Below are 24,574 nucleotides of genomic sequence, written 5' to 3'. Positions count from 1 at the left end.
CTCCTTCCTTCATCCTGTCCCTCCAGGACCAGGTCAGGGTCCACCCCATCAGGGCTCGCTCATCCTGAGGGCAGGGACCCTCCTCTGCGGTGATCCCGCAGCCCCGCAGCCCTGCAGCCCCGCAGCCCCGTTAGGGAACAGCCAGAGCGCCTCTTCCATTCCGGTCCCGGTCCCTCTGTCCGTCCGTCCTCAGCACCCGGAAGGCACCTGGTGCCCCTCTGTGCTCTGAGCGCCAGCACGGCGGCCAGGAGCCTGGGTGAGCGGAGGGTGGAGAGTGAGCCATGAATGAGTGGGCGAGCGCGTGAATGAATGAGGGTGAATGAGCGGGCAGGACGGGGTGCGCGTGGGTGGAGGAGCAAGCGAGTGCGTCACAGGTGCGCGCGTGGGTCGGCGAGAAAGGAAATGGCGAGGGAGCTGCGAGGGGCTGAGCGTTGATGAGTGGGCGGGAGGGCAGGTGGGTGGCTGAGGGCGGGCAGGCGGGAAACGGCGCCGGCGAGCCCGCGGGGAGGAGCGATGCTCGCAGGAGGGCGGCGAGCGCCGGTCCAGCCCAGGCCGCGTGGCTGGGGCGGGGCCGAGGGGCCCAACCGGGGGCGGGGCGTGGGCGGGGCCAGTCCCGAAGCGGGCAGACCGAGGTGGGGGCGGGCGTGGCGAAAGCGTGGCAGGGGCGGGGCCAGCCGAGAGCCGTGGGGAGTGGGCGGGGCGATCAGAGAGTGGGCGGGGCCAGACAGGGAGCTGGCGGGGGAGTGGGCGGGGCGATCGGAGTGGGCGGGGCGGGCCGGAGGAAGTCACGTGGCGCGCGCTCACATGACTGGCGGGGCGATGGACCCGCTGCCCGCGGCGGCAGTCCCGGCAGCGGCTGAGGTGGAAGCGGACGAGGAGGCGGATCTCCCGGCGGCAGGTGAGGCGGGCTGGCGGGCGGGCTGGCGGCGCACCTGGGCCCGCGACCCCGGGACCCCGCGGCCCTCGGCCCCCTGACCTCCGGCCGCCCGCGGGTCGCTGCGCCCGCTCCCAGGGGCGCGCGTGGCTTCGGCTCGGTGTGCGGCCGCGGTCCCGGGTCCCGAGCACCGGCCGGGTCTGCCCCTCGCCGCGCACTCCGCCCGCGTCCTCCGGGGAGCCCGCCGCCCGGGCAGCGGCCCGCCGCCCCTCCCTCTCCGGGTGCCGCCGCCCGGGGTCCGGCAGTCACGGGGGCCCAGGGCTGTGGCCGCCTCCGGGACCTTCACGTCCGCCTCGGCGCTCTGAGGGGATGGCGTGAGCGCGGGAGGCGGCGGGCGGCTGGGCTTTCCCGGCTCCTGTCCGGTGCCCCCCGCGACCCCCGCCCCCGGAGGACCCCCGTGGGGGATGTCGGTGTGACTGGCTGTTCTCCTCGGCAGAGGGGCACACAGTCCTGGGGAGCCTGACGAGGTGTCCCTGAGTCCTGGAGGCCCCAGTGGGTTCATTGGGGGGAAGGGAGGCTGCAGCCGCCGGTGAGGAGGGGGTGTTGCCCTGGGCCGCCCACGTGACGGGAGACCCTGGGTGAGTCAGTGGGACAGCAGCCCCTCACCCCCTCCGCCCGCTGCCCTCCCTCCACCGGAGCTGGGGGGGAGCATGTGATGGCCCCGCTGCTGGAACATTGTGTTCAGGACGTCACACCATGAGCCCAGCTGGACCCCTCGGCCCCGGCACGCCCAGAAGTGGGTGACGGGTGGGAACGCCCTTTGCCCGGGGGTGTCCTCCTGGAGGGGGTAGCACCGCACTGGGTGCTTCAGGCAGGGCTCACCCAGGGCCGCCGTTCGCTGGGGTGACCGCCCTCTGTGACTTCCTGGGGCTTCCCGGCAGCTGGCCCGCCTGGAGGCCGGCGGCTTCATTGGGCGGCTCCCGGTGGGGACCGGGCAGCCCTCCCAACTCCCAGAGCCGTTCCCGCAGCAGGGGCCCCGAGGGGGGCCACGGGCCGCGGACGTGGCCTGTCATCTCCTTCCACCCAAACCTGTGCCTGTCTGTGGGGCCGGGGACGTGGTGGGCACACCTTTCTCACATTCAGAGGCAGGTGCCCGCGTGGGCACGGTGAGGGGGCGTGCCGGGTGGGGGTCGAGGCTGGGTGGGCCTTGGAGCGTGGACGGGGTCCAGGGATGAGGCCTGTCTCGCCCTGTAGACGAGGTTGGTGTTCACTATGGTTTGTGGAGACACGGCCAGTTCCCTCTCCTCTGGTGTGGTGTCTGCGGGCCAGCGTCTCTGAAGTGCAGTTGGGATTGTCAGAAAAAAAAAAAAAAAAGTACTGTGTTCCTGTGGTTTTCAGCACTTCTCGTCCTGTAGTTCTTGGGCGTTTAACTTGTGAATGTAACTCCCTTCCTAAGAATTTAACATTGAACTGGAATGCATGGACAGACACATTTCCTTTTAAAGGAAGACCCTTTAAGCTAACGCCCCGCCCCCACGGCAGTCCCCTCTCGCTGGAGGAGGCCGTGGCTCTCCATGGGGGTGGCCCTTCCCGTCCTGTCGGTGTGTTTTTATATCTGTGGACTCGGCACACACCTCTCCGCCTGCCGCCGTGCTCCCCAGGGGAGTGTATCAGCTTCCTGCGGCCGCGGTAACAAGTCACCACACCTCCAGTGGCTCCAGCCACACACGTGGGCACCTCGCAGTCCTGGTGGTCGATGGCTGAAAGGAGGTTTTCCTGAGGTGGTCGATGGCTGAAAGGAGGTGTCCCGCCTGGAGGCCGGGGGATCGTGTCCTGGCGGTCGGCAGCTCCCTGTGGCCTCTGCGTGGCCTTGGACGGCGCCCGTTCTCCTGTGGCTGTGGCCACGGTGTCCTCATGTGTCACTCTGGGTCATGTGACTGGGCCCCCGGGGTTCCACGGGGCCCTTCACTATGCCACCTCACAGAGTCCACGGTTCTGGGGGTGAGCCCGTGGATGTCTTGGGGTCCATTCTCCTGCCAACTCTTTAGATGCTCTAAGAGTGGATTGCAGGGCCATAGCGTTTGCACACTTTTTAAAATACACATATTATTACTGATGTCGGAGAGGGGGAGAGAGGGAGAAACATCTGAGATGAGAGAATCATTGATCAGCTGCCCCCTGCAGGCCCCTCACTGGGCATCGAGCCTGCAACCCGGCATGTGCCCTGCCCAGGAATCGAACCCTGACCTCCTGGTTCATAGGTCAACGCTCAACCACCGAGCCCCGCCAGCCGGGCTGCACTCTCTTTGTTTCAGTGGATCCTGACCCATTCCCTGCTGGGTGGCAATGACCGGTGTATACAGTAATACAGTAATGGGAATGGATTAAACCCATGCTTTCTCCTAAGCTCATCAATACGAAATCCTGTTTTTAAACTTCTTTCAGACTTAGAAACGTGAAGAAGGTGTTTCACTTTTGTTTTTAGTGGCATTTCCTTGACTATTGATTAGCCCCTTGAAGTTTAGTTTCTCGTAATAATTTCAGCTTGGATGGTCCTGGACTGGCTGTTCGTGTCTTTGGCCTGGGGACAGCCTTGTTCTTGCTGACTTACGGAGCCGTTCTCTGTGTGTTGGACACGAGCGCTGTGTGGGTTTTATTGGAGCTCTAACGATCGAGGCAGCGGGGAGCGGAACGTTCTGTCCCGGGCCCGGGGTGCGTGCTTTCCCGCGGCCTCTTCGAAGCGATGACCTCGGCGACTGCGACGTGGAACCAGGACGGCAGAGAGCGGTGCCACGTGCGCTCGCTTGTCCTGTCGATGGCACCACACGCTGCACGGGCCACGCCGCGCACCTGGCCCTGCTCTCCGCAGGCCTGTGCCCTGAGCCCGGCCCTCAGAGCCGGCTTCCTCCACCGGAGCAGCGCATCCCGCGGCATTCCATTCATTCCCCCGGGAAGCTCCCTGGAGCCGCTTGTCTTTGCAGAACTCCGCTGCCTCCTGGTGGCCTGTGGGGTAAGGTCAGAGCTCTGCCGGTCCCCTCGCTGCCCACAGCCGCCCGCCCGGGCGGTTCCCTGCCCTCTGCGCCGCCTGCTCCTGCCTGCACATGGTTGTTGAGACCACTGAGCTGCACTGAACATGACCTCGGCTCACAGCTCTGCCGGCTCTCGGCGGTCTCCTCCCCGCCTCCCACACGCTCCCATGCCGGCTCCTCCGGGCCAGCTGATGGCTCTCTGAGTCCCAGGGCCCAGCATGTCTGCCGCACAGAAAGGCGCAGGGTGTGAGGAGGATTGTCTTTACATGCTCTCTCTGACACAAGCACACACACCCACACGCACACGCGCGATTTGCAAGGTAAAGCGCGTCCATTCGGAGAAAGAGGAAGTAGCGGGGGCACGATTGTGTAGAAGAGATTTTGGCGGAGTTTGTGGTTAGCCGGAGAGAGAGGTGCTCGGCGGGGAATTCTGTTTGGGCGTGCGTCCCCCTTCCTGAGAAACGCCTCCCCGAGCTGCTGGCCACGTGCCGGCCGGGACCTGCTGTGTCCCCCGTAGTGAGAGGCTCCCAGCGCAGGGGGGGCTGACCCAGGCGCGTGGTGCTCACGCTCTCCTCTGAGGCGCGGTGGTGTTGGGGGCCTTGGCATGAATCAGTAAGACACCCCAGCCAGATCGGGGGCAGGCGTTTGTGCAAATCTCAGGGCTAAAACCCATGCTGTCCGTTTCACAGTCTCCAGACGCTGATGGGGGAGCCCAGGTCCTGGCACAGTGAGAGCACTTGCCAACGGCAGCCTGGCCCAGCTGTGTGTAAAAACGGGGCTTTATTGATCTCAGATGGGAGAGAGGAAGAGAGAGACACATTGGTGATGAGAGAATCACTGACCGGCTGCCCCACAGTGGGGACCAAGCCCACACAGCCTGCCATGTGCCCTGGTGGGAATCGAACCATGACCTCCTGGTTCATGGGTTGACACTCAACCACTGAGCCACATCAGCTGGGCACAAGAATAGTTTTGTAGGGAGTTTGGGCTCCCCGTGTTCACTGAGCAGTTAGCGTTGGGGGGTGATTAGAGGGGAAGAGATGTATCGTCTCCACATCTCTCCTGGCAGGTCCTGCCGCTTGTCAGCAGGAGGGCCGCTCCGCCCGAGGTCTGTCTGGGCAGGTGGCCCGGCCCGGGCGCCAGGGCGTCCAGCAGCTTCCGGGTCCAGCATCTGGTGCAGCAGGAGGAGAGTCTGGGAACTGAACCTGCCATTGGAGGCAGAGGCCTGTGCTGTGGTGGAGGGCCAGGTGGCTCATGGCCAAGCACTTACCGGGGGACATCATTGGGCCCCGACTCCTGGGTGCCGGCTGTCCCCGACTGGCCGCTCTGCCGGTGCCGGGCACGAGGGCGGAGCCCGCTCTCCGCTCGCGGGAATGAGGAGATCTGTGTGACGGTGTGTGCACCGCCTCTGCCTCCGGGGGTGCGGTGGACTGGGGTCTCGGGGAGTCCCTGTGGGAGTGAAAGCTGAGCTGTGTCTCAGGGTGTGGACACGCTTCTCCGCGGTGGACTGTGTGGTGGCGGCCGCCGCGGTAGGAGAGGCCCATGGGGGCGAGCTTTGCAAGGAATGGTGGCAGCCACACCTTCCGGACACCTGTGTGGTACCTGTGGCTGGAGCCTTCCCATCGCCTTTATGTTACAGGTGGGGAAACTGAGGCATGCAGCAGGCCGGTCCCTTCCCTGGGACCACACAGCTGGTAAAGCTGGATCTGGGGCCCTGACTGGTTTGGCTCAGTGGATAGAACGTCGACCTGCAGACTGAAAGGTCCCGGGTTCGATTCTGGTCAAGGGCATGTACCTTGGTTGCGGGCACATCCCCACTGGGGTATTGTGCAGGAGGCAGCTGGTCGATGTTTCTCTCCCATTGATGTTTCTAACTCTATCCCTCTCCCTTCCTCTCTGTAAAAAATCAGTAAAATATATTAAAAAAACGGAGGAGCTGGGGTCCAGCCCGGCGTCGGCTGTGGTTAGCACGGGGTCGATGTTAGCTCCGGGCCGGTCCACGGGGCTGCCTTCGTGTGCCGCCCTGGAGGCGCCGTTCTTTTCGGGAAGGGAGTGCGTGTGAACAGTGACCGGGCAGGAGAGACACGGGACCCTGCGTGGCTGCGCGAGGCGGTTTGCGGGGGACCCGGAGGAACCGTGGCAGCAGAGTTTGGGGTCAGTGCGCAGGGCGGCGGGAGCTGGGGCTCGCCCGCCGCTGAGTCCTGGTTGGTGCAGGGCGGGCCTCGGGTAGTCTGGAGGTCGGGCACCCCAAGGAGAGGCGAGCCTTCTCTCTTTTCTTTTTAAATGTGTTTTATCTATTTATTTTTTTATTTTTAGAGAGAGGAAGGGAGGAGGATAGAGAGAGAGAAGCATCGATTGGCTGCCTCCCACTCTGGGGATGGAGCCTGAAACCCAGGCATGTGCCCTGACCGGGAATCCAACCAGCCACTTCCTGGTTCAGGGGTCGACTCTCAACCACTGAGCCACACTGGCCGGGCAAGGGGGCCTTCTCTGCACAGAGAACCAGGACGAGGCTCCAGGCAGTGCAGGAGCTGTGCGGGGAAACGCTGGTGACTAGGGGTCTTATGGGACGTTTGCCCGGTTCCCAGGCTGCCCACGCCAGCTCCCCTGGCGAGGCTTTCCGGTTGGCGACTGCACTCGGTGTGGACTCGGCAGGCGGCTGGGAGGCCGGTCCTGTCCTCCCTCCGGGGAACCCGCGTGGGCAGCGGATGTGGTAAATGGGCTCTGTGGGTTCCTGGGGCTCGGGCAGGAGCCCGGATGTGGTTGGGGCCCAGGGTCCGCACGAGCTCTGCCTGGGATCCACACAGTCCCATCGGGATTTGGAATGTTTCCCCTTTCATGTCAGAATATTCTAGAAAACCCGAGCCACTTTCAGACTGCACCAGCCAGACCCAGGATGAGGGTTTAAGAACAAAACCAAAAATGGTTGAACTTAGAGATAGGGAATTTTTTTTGTTTTGAACTTCGAACTCCTACAGTGTAAGTTATTCCAAGATCCCCAAATTAGCTAAAGGAGTCTCCCCGAAACTTCGCAGGAAGTCACTGCCTCCCCAGTGACAGTGCAGGGAGCTGCCGGCTCCTTGCGCTCCAGTGGGTCAGACCCCCTGGCCGGTGATGGTGTCGGCTCTGACATCTGAAGCAACAAACCATGATTTTCCCCCTTTGTGGCCTGGGCCCCTGCCTCTCCCTCAGGGAGGAACAGCCACTCTCCACCTGAAAATGTTGTGTGTGTGAATATGTGTGAGTGTGTGTGTGAATGTGCACGAGTGTGTGAGAGTGTGCGCGCACAAGTGTGCATGAGTGTGTGTGCATGAGAGTGCATGAGTGTGTGTGTGTGTGTGTGTGTGCATGAGAGTGCATGAGTGTGTGCGCGAGTGTGCATGATGAGTGTGTGTGTATGTGTGAGTGTGTGTGTGAATGTGCACGAGTGTGTGAGTGCACGCGCACAAGTGTGCATGAGTGTGTGTGTGTGCATGAGAGTGCATGAGTGTGTGTGCGTGAGTGTGTAAGTGTGCATGAGTGTGTGTGAAGTCCCCTGTCCTGCATGGTTCAGGGTTCGGGCTCTGGAAGAGGGACCACATGCAAATGAAAGAGACAAGAAACAATAATTTGGAAATATTGGGGGACCAAGCGGGAGCCCAACCCAAGAGGAAGGAGTCTGCGTGTGCTCCGCCCTCGCCATCCTTTTATTCAGTTTGGGATTCACCCACAGCCCTTAGGCTGGCAGTTTCCAGTAACAGGAAGACTGTGTTATCAGTAAGGATTGACGTGACTGTCTGCTGGGGAAGTTGCTTCAGCTACTATTGTCTGGACTAAACAGTGGGTGCATCGCTCTGACCTTTGCCTGAGCTCAAGGGTCACCAGCATTCCGGGCTCCTTGTCCACACTTCTCTGTAGTGAAGACCATAGGCGGTTTCCCACAAGTGTGTGTGTGTGTGTGTGTGTGTGTGCATGAGTGCGTGCGTGTGTGAGTGCATGAGTATGTGTGTGTGTGAGTGTGTGGTCACACGTGTCCCAGGTCCCAGGACGACCGATCCCCTGTGGAACTCGGGCTTCCTGTCTGAAATGGGATCACAGTGGCTGCTGTAGGGTTGGCAGGGTGGGGTGGGGAAAGTCCAGCCCTCGGGCTTCCCTTTCGTAGCAGCGTGCCTTCACATGAAACGAAGGGTGTGAGCGAGGGGCGGTACGCACACCTGAAGGTTGGACACCGAGGCGCTTCGCCGGCCCTGGCCCGGTGTCAGCGGTGTTGGGCGCTGTGCTCGGTCTCCCGGTGACGACGGAGCCCATGGGAGGGGGGAGCTGTGTGCCTGTCGGGGCTGAAGGTCTCAGCTGCCCGGGGAAGGCGGAGGGCCGTGAGCGATGGCTTATCCACGCCGCATGGGTGAGGGTTCTGAAATGTAGCTGATTCAGACGCGCATTGGAAGCAAGGCCCACGGAGCAGCCCTGTGGGCTCCGACTGTCTCAGCGGCTCGAGGGGAGGCTTGCTGTGGCGGGAGACGTGGGCAGAGAAGCGTGGTCGTGCGGACACGCTGGGTGCTGGAAGCACATGTTATGGCCAGGACACGATGGCAGCCCGGATCCCAGGAAACGGTAGCGTCACACCAGTGAGCTCCTACGGGGAAAGGGAGCGAGCGGCACGTCACCGGAGTGCGTGGAGGCTGTGGGGCTGGCAGGGTGGGTCTGTGACTGAGCCCGGAGTTCGGGGTCCTGCAGGGGCTGGGGGGTTCTCGGAGAGCCGCTGCAGGAGGGGCGGCTGCTTCCCGCCGTGCTCCCCGCGGGCGGCACCGGGTGTCCGCGCCCCCTCACCCCTTCTGACTGCTGAGCCCTCGGTTCTGAGGCGGAGGCTGCGATAAGGACGAGGAAGCGTCTGCTTCCACTTCCTGAGAACAGTGTGTCATGTCCGTTCCGAACAACAGTCCTCGGAGACGTGCTAACCGAGGGGAAGCGGTCTCGTGAGCCTGGAGGGAACGTTCACGCGCTGAAGGAGGCGGGGCTGCCCCTCGCGGTGTTCGGGGAGCGCGGCGTCTGCGTCCCCTCTCCCACCGGGAGGGAGTGCCAGCGCCCGGCGTCCCCGGCGCCCGGCCTGCCCGGCGCCCGGCGTCCCCGATGCTCAGCCTTCCCGGTGCCCGGCGCCCGGCCTTCCCGGCGCCCGGCCTTCCCGGCGCCCGGCCTTCCCGGCGCCCGGCCTTCCCGGCGCCCGGCGTCCCCAGCGCCCGGCCTTCCCAGTGTCCGGCCTTCCCAGTGCCCGGCCTTCCTGGCGCCCGGCCTTCCCAGTGTCCGGCCTTCCCGGCGCCCGGCCTTCCCAGCGCCCGGCCTTCCCGGTGCCCGGCCTTCCCAGTGTCCGGCCTTCCCAGTGTCCGGCCTTCCCAGTGTCCGGCCTTCCCAGGGCCCGGCCTTCCCAGCGCCCGGCCTTCCCGGCGCCCGGCCTTCCCAGTGTCCGGCCTTCCCAGTGTCCGGCCTTCCCAGTGTCCGGCCTTCCCAGGGCCCGGCCTTCCCAGCGCCCGGCCTTCCCGGCGCCCGGCCTTCCCAGGGCCCGGCCTTCCCAGCGCCCGGCCTTCCCGGCGCCCGGCCTTCCCAGTGTCCGGCCTTCCCAGGGCCCGGCCTTCCCGGCGCCCGGCCTTCCCAGTGCCCGGCCTTCCCGGCGCCCGGCCTTCCCAGGGCCCGGCCTTCCCAGGGCCCGGCCTTCCCGGCGCCCGGCCTTCCCAGGGCCCGGCCTTCCCAGGGCCCGGCCTTCCCGGCGCCCGGCCTTCCCAGTGCCCGGCCTTCCCGGCGCCCGGCCTTCCCAGGGCCCGGCCTTCCCGGCGCCCGGCGTCCCCAGCGCCCGGCCTTCCCAGTGTCCGGCCTTCCCAGGGCCCGGCCTTCCCGGCGCCCGGCCTTCCCAGCGCCCGGCCTTCCCGGCGCCCGGCCTTCCCGGCGCCCGGCCTTCCCAGCGCCCGGCCTTCCCGGCGCCCGGCCTTCCCAGTGTCCGGCCTTCCCAGGGCCCGGCCTTCCCGGCGCCCGGCCTTCCCAGTGCCCGGCCTTCCCGGCGCCCGGCCTTCCCAGGGCCCGGCCTTCCCAGGGCCCGGCCTTCCCGGCGCCCGGCCTTCCCAGGGCCCGGCCTTCCCAGGGCCCGGCCTTCCCGGCGCCCGGCGTCCCCAGCGCCCGGCCTTCCCGGCGCCCGGCCTTCCCAGTGTCCGGCCTTCCCAGTGTCCGGCCTTCCCAGTGTCCGGCCTTCCCAGGGCCCGGCCTTCCCGGCGCCCGGCCTTCCCAGGGCCCGGCGTCCCCGATGCTCAGCCTTCCCAGGGCCCGGCCTTCCCGGCGCCCGGCCTTCCCAGGGCCCGGCCTTCCCAGGGCCCGGCCTTCCCGGCGCCCGGCCTTCCCGGCGCCCGGCCTTCCCAGGGCCCGGCGTCCCCGATGCTCAGCCTTCCCAGGGCCCGGCCTTCCCGGCGCCCGGCGTCCCCGGCGCCCGGCCTTCCCAGTGTCCGGCCTTCCCGGCGCCCGGCCTTCCCAGTGTCCGGCCTTCCCGGCGCCCGGCCTTCCCAGGGCCCGGCGTTCCCGGCGCCCGGCCTTCCCAGGGCCCGGCGTTCCCAGCGCCCGGCGTCCCCGGCGCCCAGTCCCAGCGCCCGCTCCATAGATGGGCATTGAGTCCCCTTCCTCCGCTCGCCCTGTGGCAGTGACTCGGCGGTGCCCCTGGACCAGCAGCCTCACCTGGGAGAGGGAGGAGAGGAACTCAGAGGAACTCGTTAGGAACTCAGAGTCCTGCCCGGCATGCGGGGCTCGGATTGAGCGGGGACCTGTGAACCAGGAGGTCAGGGTTCCATCCCGGTCCGGGCACAGGCCTGGGTTGCTGGCTCGGCCCCCAGCAGGGGGCGTGCAGGAGGCAGCCGGTCAGTGATTCTCTCTCATTGATGTTTCTCCTCCCTCTCCCTCTCCCTTCCTCTCTGAGACCGATTAAGAAAATAAAAGAGGGAAGACGTTTGTTTTCAGAGCCGCATCCCGGGCAGAATTTCCTCAGCTGCCCGTGGCACCCAGTGGCCCGTCGTCACCCAGAGGGGCCCTGCCAGCGGGCAGTGCCCAGGGAGCACCTGGCCATCAGCGTCAGGGATCCAGTGCGCAGTGCCGCCCCGCTTGGGCAGGGCTGCCTGTGAGTGGCCGGCCTGTGCCCTCTGGGCAGAGCGGTCCCCCCACCCCCTGCCTGTGACCTCTGCCCCGGCAGCATTTGCTGAGTGAGTTGGCTTTGGCGTAAAGTGAGGGCATGCGTGACGGCACGGCTCACTGGGCAAACCTGCGTTCCTGGCCCTTTGGACTCCGAGGAGCGGGTCCCAGATGTCACTGCCGACGCCCTGGAGCCGGACCATGGGGTGCAGACCTGGAGGGTGCAGACCTGGAGGGCGTAGGCCCGGCGGGGACTGCCGGAGGGCCCGATGCGTGTGAGCGGGCTGACATGTGAATGACTGTTTCACAGCGGAAGGTGGTGCTTGTTGTAGAAACGGACACGCAGGCAGCCACGTGGCCACGTGGCCGGCTCTTGTTTCCGCCCTGCCTCCACCGGAGAAAAGGGCCTCCGCACAGCCCGTCCCATGTCACTGCCCTTCCCTTCCCCGTGTAGAAACGGGACGTGGCGGGTCCCGGTTTGCGTGCAGGCGGGCCCTCAGAGCAGGGCCTGGCCCTGAGTGCCCCTCCCGCGAGAATGAATGGGTGTGACCCAGCTGGGCGTGGGGTTTGCGGGTGCTGGGCTCCCTGAGAGTGGGGACCGAGAGCAGCGGGAGCCCACCTTTCTGAGTGGCCGGTCCTACTGAGCGTCGCCTCCTCCCCTGCAGGCCTGCCCCCGCCCCCGGCCGGCGAGCCCAGGGACCCGGACCCCAGGCGGATGCAGGTGCCGCCGGGCAACCCGCTGCTGCTGTCGCACACGCTGCCGGAGCTGCTGGCCCGCGACGCCGTGCAGGTGGAGCTCATCCCCGAGAAGAAGGGCCTCTTCCTCAAGCATGTGGAGTACGAGGTGTCCAGCCAGGTACCGGGGCGGCGGGCGGGGGCCTGGGCTCGGCTCGGGAGGGGCCCGGGGATGGCAGGGAGCCAGGCTGTCGTGGCCTTGCCGGGGCGAGTCCCTGTGTCCTTTTTTGTTTGGGTTAATCCTCACTGAGGATACTCTCTCCATTGCTTTTCAGAGAGAGAGGAAGGGAGGGAGGAGAGGGGAAGAGAGAGAGAGAGAGAGAGAGAGATTGATGTGAGGAGCCACTGACTGGTTGCCTGGTTGCCTCCCACAGGCACCCGGGCCAGGGGCGGGGAGTGGATTGCCACCCAGGTACGCGCCCATGACTGGGCTTTGAATTTGGGACTCTTCAGTGCAGGGGCCGGCGCTCAACCACTGGGCTGCCGGCCAGGGCAGGGCTCTGTCTGGTTGTGGCCTAGCCCCTCTGCATCCCTTCGCTGCTTCCTAGCAGTCTCATTGGCAGGGTCCCAAAGTGGAGGGGACACCCCAAATGCTCCCCCCCCCCCACATACGTTCTCAGTGCTCTTGCAGACGTCCTGGTTGGGGTGGTTTTGGGTCACAGCAGGCGCGGTGCTTCCACGGCTGACCCTGTGCGTGGCCTCCTCGGCGACACCCGCCCGCGTCACCCCGCTGCAGCCCACGGCCCTCGGAGCTGTGGGTTTGGTCAAATGCGTATGACGTCTCTCCCCTTCCCTTCCACTCTCTCTGAAAACCAACAGAAAAAATATCCTCGGGTGCCCTATCTGGTGTGGCTCCGTGGATAGAGCGTCGGCCTGTGGACTGAAAGGTCCCGGGTTCGATTCCGGTCAAGGGCATGTACCTTGGTTGCGGGCACATCCCCAGGAAGGGGTGTGCAGGAGGCAGCGGATCAATGTTTCTACAATAACTCTCTATTTCTCCCCCTTCCTCTGTAAAAAATCAGTAAGATATATTTAAAAAAAATATCCTCAGGTGAGGATTAAAGAAAATAAATAAAGAACGCGCGGTCCTCCTGTGCCCCGTTTCCGGATGAGACCCCTAAGGAGTCTGGTCTCTGGGACCCGATGACGTAGTTCAGGGCGTGGGGCGCAGCGTGCAGGGCTGCGTTACCAGAGGGGGGCGGGCGGGCGGGCGGGCGCCGGAGGGAGGGGTGTCCCTCCGCGGTCCCGCTGGGCGGTGACCGGCTGGAGCCGCGGCTGAGGCGGCCCTGCCTTGCAGCGCTTCCGGGCCTCCGTGTACAGACGGTACAACGACTTCGTGGTCTTCCACGCGCTGCTGCTGCAGAAGTTCCCCTACCGCATGGTGCCTGCCCTGCCGCCCAAGAGGATGCTGGGAGGTACGGCCGGGCCTGCGCGGGAGGGGCGTCGGAGGGGCTGCCGCGTGCTGGGCCCGCCCTCCCTCTGGCCGTCTCCCCGGCACAGCACCTGCCCCTCGGTGATCCGCTCCCGGGCCTCAGCGCCGGGCGGGCGGGCGGCGTGGACCCTGGCCTCTGCGGGCCCTCTGCTCGGTGACGGGCCGGGGAGGCCCGCTGTGCCCCGGGGGAGGAGCGGACCCCGAGCTGCTTGCTGGCCGCGGCCAGCACGTGCGGGAGCTCCTGAGGGAGGCCCGAGCTGCCTGCCCTGCCTGCTCCCGGGAAGCCGGGGCCTCAGCCGCCGCACGGCCATGAGGGGTGGGTTCTCAGCGTGGGGAGCGCTAATCCGACCCGAGTCTGAGAGGAGATGGGAAAGGCCCGTCTTCACGGCTGCACCTGCCTTCCCCGGGGCCAGGTGAGGGCCAGGCCCCTGCCCTTCTGCCTGGCCTGTTTCTGCCTGGCCGCCGCGTGGTGTGCTCGGGAGGCGCGGGGTCCCCGCCAGAGGCGGCGCCGGACCCCGGGTGTGACCGACTGTGCCCGCAGCCGACAGGGAGTTCATCGAGGCGCGGAGGAGGGCGCTGAAGCGCTTCATCAACCTGGTGGCCCGGCACCCCCCCTTCTCCGAGGACGAGGTGCTCAGGCTGTTCCTGTCCTTCAGCGGCCCCGTGAGTCCCCCTGAGCGCGCGCCTGCGCCCTTGTCCGTGCCGGGTTCTCTGCCCGGCCCCGTGAGTACCCCTCCGCGCGCGCCTGCGCCCTTGTCCGTGCCGGGTTCTCTGCCCGGGTTCTCTGCCCGGGTTCGCTGCCCGGCCCCGTGAGTCCCCCTGAGCGCGCGCCTGCGCCCTTGTCCGTGCCGGGTTCTCTGCCCGGCCCCGTGAGTACCCCTCCGCGCGCGCCTGCGCCCTTGTCCGTGCCGGGTTCTCTGCCCGGGTTCGCTGCCCGGGTTCGCTGCCCGGCCCCGTGAGTACCCCTCCGCGCGCGCCTGCGCCCTTGTCCGTGCCGGGTTCTCTGCCCGGGTTCGCTGCCCGGGTTCTCTGCCCGGCCCCGTGAGTCCCCCTGAGCGCGCGCCTGCGCCCTTGTCCGTGCCGGGTTCTCTGCCCGGCCCCGTGAGTCCCCCTGAGCGCACGCCTGCGCCCTTGTCCGTGCCGGGTTCTCTGCCCGGGTTCGCTGCCCGGCCCCGTGAGTCCCCCTGAGCGCGCGCCTGCGCCCTTGTCCGTGCCGGGTTCTCTGCCCGGGGACAGGGCAGTGGCTGAGGTGCTGGAGGCTCCTCCATCTGGACTTGGTGGGGTTGGGTGCCTGTGGGGATGGGGGTGCTCTGTGCACGTGGGACCCGCAGCTGGTGCAGGGCGGGCGCTAGAGGCTCATGGAGGAGACTTCGGGTGTGAAAAAGTGTTTATGTTTTAAAAATACTTCCATTGATTTCTGAGAGAGGGAGGGAGAGAGAGATGGAAACATCAGTGATGAGAGAATCATGGACCGGCTGCCTCCTGCCCGCCCCGTCCTGGGGATGGAGCCCGCAGCCCGGGCCTGTGCCCTGCTGGTTCATGGGTGGACGCTCACCATGGAGCCGCGCTGGCCGATGTGGTCACTTTAAAGGAAGGCCACGCGTGGCGCCACGCCATAGGGCCCCGGCTGGGCGGCGGCAGACGAGGCTCAGTCAGAAGCCGGGGCAGCTTCCCTCCTATCGCTGTCCCTGGTGCGGCCGCCCCGGGTGTGGGTGGAGGCCCGGCTGGAGGGTGTGTGTGCTGGGAGCAGCCCTCAGCTGGAGCGCAGCGGGAGAGTGCGCGTTCTCAGTCCTCACGTCCGGGCGGACGCAGGGAGCGCTGCCTCGGGCGGCTGAGCCCTGTGTGGACGGATCGGGCCATCGGAGCCGGAGTCAGCGGTCTCTCCTCCCGCAGGACGTGCAGAGCAAGCTGAAGGAGTCGGCGCAGTGTGTGGGAGACGAGTTCCTGAACTGCAAGCTGGCAACACGGGCCAAGGTACCCGTCAGGCGGGGTCGGCCCCCGTGACCCAGCGTCTCCCCCCACCGAAGGCCTGCAGGGGACACAGACCCGCCTGTGCCTCGCATTGCGCCCACTGCGTGTGCCGTGTGTGATATGTGTGCCATGTGTGCTGTGTGCTGTGTGCTGTGTGTACTGTGTGCAGTGTGCACCATGTGTGCTGTGTGTACTGTGCATACGGTGTGCTGTGTGCAACGTGTGCAGTGTGCACTGTGTGTGCTGTGTGTGCCGTGTGCCTTGTGTGTCAGGTTGCTGTGTGTAATGTGTGTGCCATGTGCTGTATGACGTGTGCTTTGTGTGCTATAATCTGTGTGTGGCGATGTTTGTTTCTCTTACACACACCGGGGTGCAGGCCCGGGCCGGTGTCCATGTGACCTGGATCTGGGAGCCGTGTCCTTGGCTGAAAGGCGTACAGTGTGGTTCACGGTCACGCTCTGCCTCTCACGCCAGGACTTCCTGCCCGCGGACATCCAGACGCAGTTCGCGGTCAGCCGGGAGCTGGTGCGGAGCGTCTACAACAGCTTCCACAAGCTGCGCGACCGGGCGGAGCGCATGGCGGCCAGGGCCATCGACAACGCCGCCGACCTGCTCATCTTCGGGAAGGAGCTGAGGCAGGTGGCCAGGGGCTCCGCGGGGCAAACACACACACACACACACACACACACACACACACACACACAACCTGCTCGTCTTCGGGAAGGAGCTGAGGCAGGCCCGGGGCTTCTCGGGGGCGAGAGGGCGGGGGCTCAGGCTTTGGGGTGGGCTTAGGCCTCCCACCGTCGCCCTGTTCTGACCTGTCGCTCCTGGGGGGGGGCACCTGGGCTCCTGCCTGGAGGAGAGGAGGGGAATCAGGCAGAGACATGGGTTCCCACCACGGCGCTACCTCCTCCTCGTAGCCATCTCCCCACTGTCAGGGTCAGACCTCAGATGGGTTTGACTGGGAGGGACATGGCGGCTGTGGCTGCCCCCCCTCGAGGTCTTCCCCGGACTCCACCTTCACAGAGGAACTGGCTTCCAGGCTGCCTGGCCCACAGAGGCCGTGGGAGGAGTGGGAGAGCATTCTGGGCTGAGACCCTTCTTTCCCGCAGCCCTGAGCAGCCAGGGTGCCGGTCGGAGACGGGCGGGGGGGGGGGGGGGGGGGGGGCGGGGGGGGACCCCCACCTCCCGCGGGCTGGGTTGGGCGGAACCGGTGCCGGCTTGGACGGCTGGCAGCTCCGCGCCCTGAGCGTCTCCTGTTGCTCTTTCTCCAGTGCTTTAGGGTCCGACACGACCCCGCTCCCCTCCTGGGCCGCGCTGAGCAGCAGCACGTGGGGGGCCCTGAAGCAGGCGCTGAAGGGCCTGTCTGTGGAGTTCGCTGTGCTCGCAGACAAGGCTGCGCAGCAGGTGAGGGATGGTGCCGCCCGCCCGCCCCTGTCGCCTCTTCCAGGTAGCCTCGGGGCCTGGGGGGCCCTGAGCCCCCGTGCAGGACGGAAGTCCCCCTTTGGGTCATTTTCAGCCTCTTTTTTGATTCGGCCTTGGGGCTGTCCCGCCCTGGAGAGGGGGAGGGCGCCCTGATGTGGAGCGAGGAGTGGGCCCTCCGGCTCCGGCTCCCGGCTCTGCTCTGAGCCACTGATGCTGCTTTGAAGTGCTTGTCTACCCCCTGGGGAGCTGCGTGTCTGACCGGGAGCCGGGAGGGCTGGCTACCCCCTGGGGAGCTGTGTGTCTGACGGGAGCCGGGAGGGCTGGCTACCACCCAGGGAGCTGCGCTTCTAACTCCTGGGGAGCTGCTGGGAGGGCGGCGCGGGCGGCTCTCCGGGGCCCGTGGGCTGCGTGGGCTTTGGAGCGCGGGAGGGGGACACGTGCTGGCTGGTGAGCACATGGGGTGGGGGTAGGGCCGGGGGGTGAGGCCCCCTGTTCTCTTCGAACTGCTGGCTCCATGGCTTCCTGCCCGGAGCTGGGACTGCCGTGGGGGCCTGTGGACATGTGCTCGGGGGCAGGGCCCGGCCCTATGCTTGGAGCCAGCTGAGCAGCCTGCTCCCCAGGGCAAACAGGAGGAGGACACCGTGGTGGAGAAGCTGAACCTCTTCCTGGACCTGCTCCAGGCTTACAAGGTGAGGCTCAGCTGTACCTGTGTGCACGTTTGTGCGTGGACATGTGTTCACATGTGTATGTGCATGTGTGCATACACATGTCTGTGAGTGTGTGCATGTGTATGTCTTTGTTCACACATGCACGTACATATGCATGTGTGATTGCCTACACGCGTATGTGTTTGCGTGTCTGAGGGCATGCATGTTTGTGTGTATGTCTCTGTGCGTGTACATGCCTCTGAATGTGTGTTTATGTATATGTCTCCGTGTGAGCGTGTTTGCACGTGCATGCATGTGTGTGCACATGCGCACGTGTGTGTGTGTGTGTGTGTGTGTGTGCGTGTATGCATGTGAATGCGTGCATGTGTGCCTTGAGGGTTGGTCGGCTCCGTGAGCAGGCGAGGGCTGCCCTGTGCAGAGGAGCTCGCCTGTCGGGGTGGAGCGCCCGGGGTGCCGGCCTCAGCCCTGCGGGGCGGCCCTGCCTGTGGGGCTTCCTGATAGAATGTCTTTCCGTGACGGAGCCCTTGGTGCTGAGCTCGGAGCCGGTGCTGGGGGAATGTTCTGGAAAGGCTCCTCCAGCGAGAGGGCTGGTGGCAGGTGGCCTTGGGGCCGCAGCCTGGTGCCCGTGAGGCTGGTTTTCCCCAGACTTCTGCTGGGAAGGGGCAGGGCCCTGGGAGAGGCCCGTGCACCTCCCTCTGCTGGCGGGACGGGCAGCATGCCAGTCCGGCCCCGATGTCACCCCTGCGCTGGCCACGCGGTGTTTCCCGGGGTGTAGCTTGTGGCCCTCCGGGCCCACCCGCGCTGCTCTGTGCCAGGAGCTCCTTCAGCGCAAGAGTGAGCCGGTGTGAGCCGTTGGCAGGAGGAAGGCCCGCACACAGGACGGCCACCGCACTGACGGTCCTCCCCGCGGGGGCCTCCTGCGGGCAGCCGCTAGCGGGGCGCCCTCCTGCGGCGGCTGCAGCTCTCGCTCCCCCAGGACCTGTGTGAGCGGCACGAGAAGGGCGTACTGCACAAGCACCAGCGGGCCCTGCACAAGTACAGCCTCATGAAGCGGCAGATGAGCGCCGCCGTGCACAGCCACGAGCCCGAGTCCGTGGAGCAGCTGGAGTCGCGCATCATGGAGGTGCGAGGGCGCGGGGGCATGCGGGGAGGCATTGTGTGTGTGTGGTTCGGTCCTGGGGGGCACCGTGGAGGTGCTCAGGCGTGGAGGCATTGGGGGGGCATGGTGGGGAGCATCATGGAGGTGCTCAGGCATGGAGGCATTGGGGGGGCATGGTGGGGAGCATCATGGAGGTGCTCGGGCTCGGAGGCATGACGGGGGGCATTGTGTGTGGGGGGTTCGGTCCTGGGGGGCACCGTGGAGGTGCTGTGCACAGGAATGGGGGGGGGGGAGGCAGGAGGAGAGGCCTGGACCTCCTCTGCTGGACCCAGAGCCACACTGGGGCTCTGTGGTGCTCTGGCACCTCTGACGCCGGGCCGGGCCGGACGGAGGTGCAGGGGGCGGCCGGGGAGGCGGCGTGGGCGGCCCCCGCCGGGCCGGAGCGAGGAGGCTCTCTGTCTGCAGCAGGAGAACGCCATCCAGACGATGGAGCTGCGGAACCACTTCTCGCTGTTCTGCCTGCACCAGGAGACGCAGCTGGTCCACGCCTACCTGCCGCTCACCTCCCACATCCTGGGGGCCTTTGTCAGCTCCCAGATCCAGGGCCACAAGGAGGTGGGCTCCCGCACCGCCGCTGGGCCCCTGACCTGGAGCTCCTTTGGACGTTGGCGGGAGAGCTGGGGCTGACGTGGGCACATCTCCTGCCTGGTGGGGGGGGTGCTGCTGAGGCCGTGCTGACTCCGGGGGAGGGGCGAGGGGGAGCGGAGCAGGACACGGGAACACCCTGCCTCCTGGGGGACACCAGGAGCCATAAGCGCAGGTCCCAGACCTGAGGCGGGCGTGAGGGTGAGGAGGGGCACGTGTGGGGCATCCCAGCGCTCGGTCATCCCCAGGTAGGCCCCTGAGCCTGTGGGAGATGGGGTGCCCTGTGGCGTGGAGGCTGCGGCCACACCTGCTGGTTCCAATGACCCAGCGCCACCGGCCCTCGCTCCGTCCGCCTGCGGCCCCTTGCCCTCGGTGGCCCGGGTCCTTGCCTGGCCGGGGCTGGAGAAGCCGAGGAGCTGGCCGCTGCAGTCCACAGCCCTGCTTCTGTCCTGGGTCCTTCCACGCCCCTTGTTAGCCCTGGGGCGCAGCCTCCTCCTGAGTGGGTGCATCTGCCGGCCCCCCCAGCTCCTTGGCTCGGCAGGGTCTGAGGCTCGGGATTGCCGAGACCCTGACCCCGATCCCTGCCCTCACGGCGTGCTCAGGGCCTTGGTGGGCCGATACTTCCTGGGGTGCAGAGTTCCTACCCAGACGAGGGCACTCGGGGCTGGGCCACGTGCAGCCACCTGGACTCCGCGTCCCTGCCTCCCCTGGGCGCTGCAGGCCCGGTGGGCAGGCCGCAGGCCCTTCCTCCCGTCTCATCGCCTGTGTGGTCCCTGGAGGAGGCTGTGCAGTGTTGGCTTAGAGAGCGCTGGAGAGGACACGGTGCTTCCTAACACCCCGTGACCAGCAGCCTGCGCCCTCAGCCCTGTGCAGGGGCAGGGGCTGGCCACCCGCACCTCTGGCTTCGGGCCACCCCTCGTGGGCTTTGTGGAGGAATGGGCGGTGACACGGAGTGGGGAGGGCAGCCCCGGGGCAGAGACACGCCCAGCGGTGGCATGTCCCCTCCCCGGCACCTGGGAAGCGTGGGCGGTGCGGCCGGCTGACCCTGTGCCCTCCCGCAGATGAGTAAGGTGTGGAACGACCTGAAGCCCAAGCTGCACTGCCTGTTCTCGGGACCCGCCAGCGCCCTGACCCCGCCTCGGTCCCCGCGGGACGGCCTGTCTCCTCACTAGTGCCGAGGACCGCGCCCCCACGGAAACCTCTTTCCACGGTGTGTCCTGGTTAATTCCGTCAGCGTGGCGGCCGGGACCCGGTGCCGGGGCTCCACCTCCCCTCGTGGGAGCAGGGCCGGGACAGGCCCCAGGTCTGAGCGTCCGCTGACGCTGAGGCACGAGGGGTCTGCTGGGGGTCATGCCATGTGTCCTGGCCCCAGCACTGGGCCTTAGTCTGGGGGTGGGAGAGTTCAGATGCCCTGGAGTGGTTTTCTCCCGGCACCAGAGGGCAGGTGGCAAGGATGTTCTCCCAGCAGATGGTGCCTGGGTGTGTGCAGGGACCCGGTGTGCAGTGACAGTGAGATGATGGGCGCATTAGCTGAGCAGAGGAGGTGGTACCCACGGAGGGCAGGCCTGGCCCTGCAGCCCGCACACCCTGTGGTCAGTTGGCAGCCCGGGTGGGTGGCCGTGCGAGAGCATTTGAGCTACAGCAGGAGCCAGAAGGGAAGTGGCACCGGGGTCCCTGGCGCAAACTGTTTCCTGGGGCAAGCCCAGCGCGGGGCCCTGGTCTGGGGTTGGCCTGCAGGGCAGTGTCCTGGTCCCCCCTGCACAGGCCCACACCCATACCACTGACTGCAGTGCTGAGGCCGTGCTGTGCTGTCTGCTTGGTGCCCGGAGCCGCTCTGTCATTTTTGGGGGTTGATGCTGTTTTGGTGCTTGGGGAGGAGTGAGGAGGGAGGCGGGTGCTGTTGTGGTGGAGGCGGTGGACCAGGGTCTGTTGCTGTGGTTAACCCTTCAAACCACCTCACTGCTCTGGGGACTAGAACCCTCCTCCCAGCCTCTCCTGCCCTTCCCCCTCCCCCCTGCTCTCGCCTAAGGCCCAGGGGATGATGCCCCCCTCCCCCAGGGCCCAGGGGTGGTGTCCGGCAGCTCTGGGTGGGAGTGGTGCTTCGTGCCCAGTTTGTCTGTGAACAGCAGACAGGACCCCACGGGGCAGGCACTGGAGGCGGCTCTGGCTGATCACAGCATCGGGGGGAGCCCGCCTCCCGGGCGCCTGCCTGACTCGGGTCTCGTCTGCTGTAGCCTCACTTCCTCGTGGCGTGTGGACTGACCGGAGGGAGGCTCCGAGGACCGCGGCGGGAGAGGGGCTGCCCACGCTGGACTGTCCACTCCCTCCCGCGCCCAGCTCCCCCAGCAGCAACCAGACACTCGGCACCACTGGGCCCAGACGCGGCGCTGGAGGCGTGCGGCCTCGCTGGCGCTGAGGGCGGTCTCAGCGGCCCCTCCTGCGTCAGCCGGCGAGGGAAGCACTTTACGGCCGAATCAGTGACTGCCACAGCCAGCTGGAGTGTTTACAGACGGCCCACATTCCCAGGTTTTCGCCACGAAATGAACGTGGAAACTTATTAAACGTATTTATACAAGTTGGTGAGGCTGTGAGTGTGTGTGAGCGGGTGGCGCGCCTCCTCTCTGGTGAAGGGAGGGCGACCAGCCTGGGGCAGGTTAGACCAGGGCTTTAGCCTTGGCCCCGACCGTGCCCGGGTTTCCCCGCACAAAGGAAGGGTCTCAGTGTGGTGAGGACCTGCCGCCTGCCCACCTCCACGACCCCAGCGAGCCTGTGGCACCAAGCCCATTAGCACCCCCCGCAGGCCCCACGGTCCCAGGCGGTCCCTTCTGCCGCCGGCCGTGTCTCCACTGTCTGCCCCCGGGGCCAGTCACGGCCAAGCGTGCCTGCTGGCGCCCCGAGCACCGGCCTGCCGAGAACTGAGGGTGAAAGACATTTATTTTCCTTCCCATCCACTCACGTTCCACACACACAGCCGGGCCTGGTTCTGCTTGGTGCCGGAGATGCTCTGTCCTTTTTGGTGCTTGGGCTGCAGGAGCGAGGGCCGTGACCGGCGGGCGGGGCCATGGTCCTGCCTACACCGTGTCCACCTCGCGCAGCCTGTAGTCCAGGATGGTGTCGTGGCCCTGGAACTTGAAGTAGCCCTGGAACTTCCTCTTCTGGAGCAGGAGAGGGAACCAGTAGCTGTCGTCCGGCCACATGTGGGCGAAGGGGATCTGGTCCAGGGGGAACCACTGAGGCCGCATCTCTGTGGGCGAGAGAGCACGGGTTCCAGCCGCCGGCACCACCCCCGGGGAGCCCGCCGAGCAGCGCCGGCAGGAGCACCTCAGTGGATCCTGGGAAGGGGGAAGGGGCCGGTGGATCCTGGGCTGTGGTGTGGGAGTGGGAAGGGGTCGGGGGATCCTGGGCTGTGGTGTCGGAGTGGGAAGGGGTTGGGTGCTGGTGCCGGGGCCTGCCTCCCGGCGCCGTGGACTCACCCTCGCTCTCTGTGGGCGTCCCCTGCACGCTGTCCGTGCAGAAGATGTGCACGTCCATCAGCTCGGGCTCCCCCACGAACTCGAACGTGATGTGGCCCGCCTTGTGCAGCGCGTCCACGGTGACTCCGCACTCCTCCTGCAGCTCCCTGCGGGCGGCGGAAGGCGACAGCTGGAGCCCCCGCCGGCCCTCAGAGCCCCAGCACGGTGCCAGGGGACTGAGAGGGACAGTATTTTTTTAAAATTAACTTTTTAAGTATTTAAATTCCTTTAAAAAACTTCAGAGAGAGAAAGAAACATCAGTGATGAGAGAGAAGCACTAATCAGCTGCCTCCTGCACACCCCACACTGGGGATCAAGCTCACAACCCAGGCACGTGTCCTTGACCAGAATCAAACTTGGGACCCTTACGTCTACAGGCAGATGCTCTACCCACTGAGCCACACCAGCTAGGGCCAGAGTATTGGTACACGGAAGGGAAACGCATTGTCTGGACCAGAGGGGTGGGGTCAGCTGCTTGGCTGTCTCCCGGGAGGAGATGGTAGAGCTGGGAACCCCCACCCGTCCGCGGCTCCTGCTCCCCAGGGGCTGCAGGCCATGGGAACCTGGGTCCTGGCCTTTCCGCCAGAAGAATCATCTGTCCTCGTCTTCCCTCCCGCGCAGAGCACGGTCCCTCTGCAGGCAGGGCCTGGCTGTTTGAACTCGGGTCCAGCCGGGACCCTTCACCCTCGGGGCGTGGAGCTTTGGGCCTGTCCTCAGGGCTGCTGCTCAGCGGGGGTGAGGATGGCCCGGCCCCACCAGGGCGGCCCTGCTTTAGTGTTCCCAGCTGCTGACTGCAGACACCCTGGCCACAGCCCTGGACGCCTCACCCGGAGCCTTGCAGCCCGTCCGCGTTTCCCAACAGCCCGCAAGGAGCTGCGATGCATCGTCACCCTCTGTACCCACGTTACACACAGCAGAGCGGCTCGGCCTCGAGGACTTCAGCCGGCTTCCCAGCTGCTGTTAACGGAGACACAGAGCTTCCTCCTGCTCATCACCAACCTGTGGCCCGAGCCCTGAGTGCGGGCACACCTCATGCCGATCCCCGACAAACTGGTCCGCACCAGCTCCGTGGCTGGCAGCCAGTCGCCGGCAGGCCAGGGCCAGGTCCGTGCCGGGGCCTCAGGCTGACGCTGCAACCCCGAAACGTGGAGTCTGAACCTCCCTTTAGAGCAGCAGTTCTCGACCCGTGGGTCGCAACCCCTTTGGGGGTCGAACGACCCTTTCACAGGGGTCGCCTGAGACCATCGGAAAACACAGATATTTACGTTACAATTCATAACAGGAGCAAAATGACAGTTAGGAAGTGGCAACAGAAATAACTATGGTTGGGGTCACCACCGCATGAGGAGCTGTATTAAAGGATTGCAGCATTAGGAAGGTTGAGAGCCACCTGTTTAGAAACCTCCCTCCCTACTGCCGTGTACTTGTTTCTGTAAAAACTCTCTGGGTACGTCTACCCCTTGTGGTGGCAGGTATAAGTTCCTGTAGCTTCGCTCTCCAGGCGGCCTCAGCAGCGTGACCCATAGTTCCTTTCTGGGCCTGTGCCCAGGAAAACACGTGGCTCCTAACAACACACGTTGGGTTAAATGGCCTCATCTCCTCGGAACACCCTGACCTTCTGGAGCCTCCTTCAGCTGTGACTGACTCGCGGAGAGGTCAGAGGAAATGAAGCACCTCCTCCCGGCAGCAGGCTCTGGCCTGTGAAACCTTCACCTCCGTGTCACCATTCTGACTGACTAACCGGCGGACCTTCCCGAGTCCAGGGCAGTGAGGAACGCCTGCATCCCCCTCCTGGCAGAGCTACGGGTGGCCCGACAGCGGGACAGCGAACAAAACCCCAGGGAGGGACCAGCCCAGCTCCCAGAACGGCCACAGGCACAACAGCTTCCCGAGTCCCCAAAACCACCCGCCCCGGGAGCAGCTAGCGGGTCCGCAGTGCTTAGCGTGCAGCCCGAGTCCTCACAGCCATCCTGAGGCGGAGGTGCTGTTAATGTAAAAAAATGTACTAAATGTGTGTGTTGATATTAGAGAGAGGAAGCGGGGGGAGAGA

The 24,574-nt window shown here is 66.0% G+C and overlaps 2 protein-coding genes across 7 annotated transcripts in view; one reads left to right on the top strand and one right to left on the bottom strand.

Moving 5' to 3' along the window:
* Positions 1 to 774: 774 nt before the first annotated feature.
* On the top strand, positions 775 to 21,385 carry SNX8 (sorting nexin 8). Of its 2 annotated transcripts, none has more exons than XM_084886260.1 (12): positions 775 to 898; positions 11,703 to 11,893; positions 13,070 to 13,187; positions 13,746 to 13,867; positions 15,098 to 15,178; positions 15,650 to 15,810; positions 16,450 to 16,582; positions 17,221 to 17,289; positions 18,245 to 18,391; positions 18,836 to 18,982; positions 20,074 to 20,222; positions 21,247 to 21,385. In XM_084886260.1, exons 1-11 carry the CDS (start codon positions 805 to 807, stop codon positions 20,182 to 20,184), a joined length of 1,374 nt encoding a protein of 457 aa, XP_084742386.1. In that variant the 5' UTR covers positions 775 to 804; the 3' UTR covers positions 20,185 to 20,222; positions 21,247 to 21,385. The 2 variants fall into 2 exon arrangements, with proteins under 2 accessions (XP_084742386.1, XP_084742385.1); XM_084886259.1 differs by having other exon boundaries at positions 18,833 to 18,982.
* Positions 21,386 to 22,083: 698 nt separating this feature from the next.
* Positions 22,084 to 24,574, bottom strand: part of NUDT1 (nudix hydrolase 1) — a gene marked incomplete at its 3' end in the record, with an annotated part of 283,181 nt that continues 280,690 nt past the window's right edge. For all 5 annotated transcript variants that reach the window (XM_084886279.1, XM_084886281.1, XM_084886278.1 and 2 more), the window contains 2 exons: positions 22,486 to 22,631; positions 22,084 to 22,256 (listed from right to left, as the gene is read on the bottom strand). In XM_084886279.1, the coding sequence (XP_084742405.1) occupies positions 22,084 to 22,256; positions 22,486 to 22,631 (319 nt within the window). The remainder of the gene's footprint in view (positions 22,257 to 22,485; positions 22,632 to 24,574) is intronic.

Source organism: Pipistrellus hanaki (genome assembly GCF_964339955.1).
Source record: "Pipistrellus hanaki genome assembly, chromosome: 5".
NCBI classification, from domain to species: Eukaryota; Metazoa; Chordata; class Mammalia; order Chiroptera; family Vespertilionidae; genus Pipistrellus; species Pipistrellus hanaki.
This window is presented reverse-complemented; position numbering and strand designations above follow the sequence as displayed.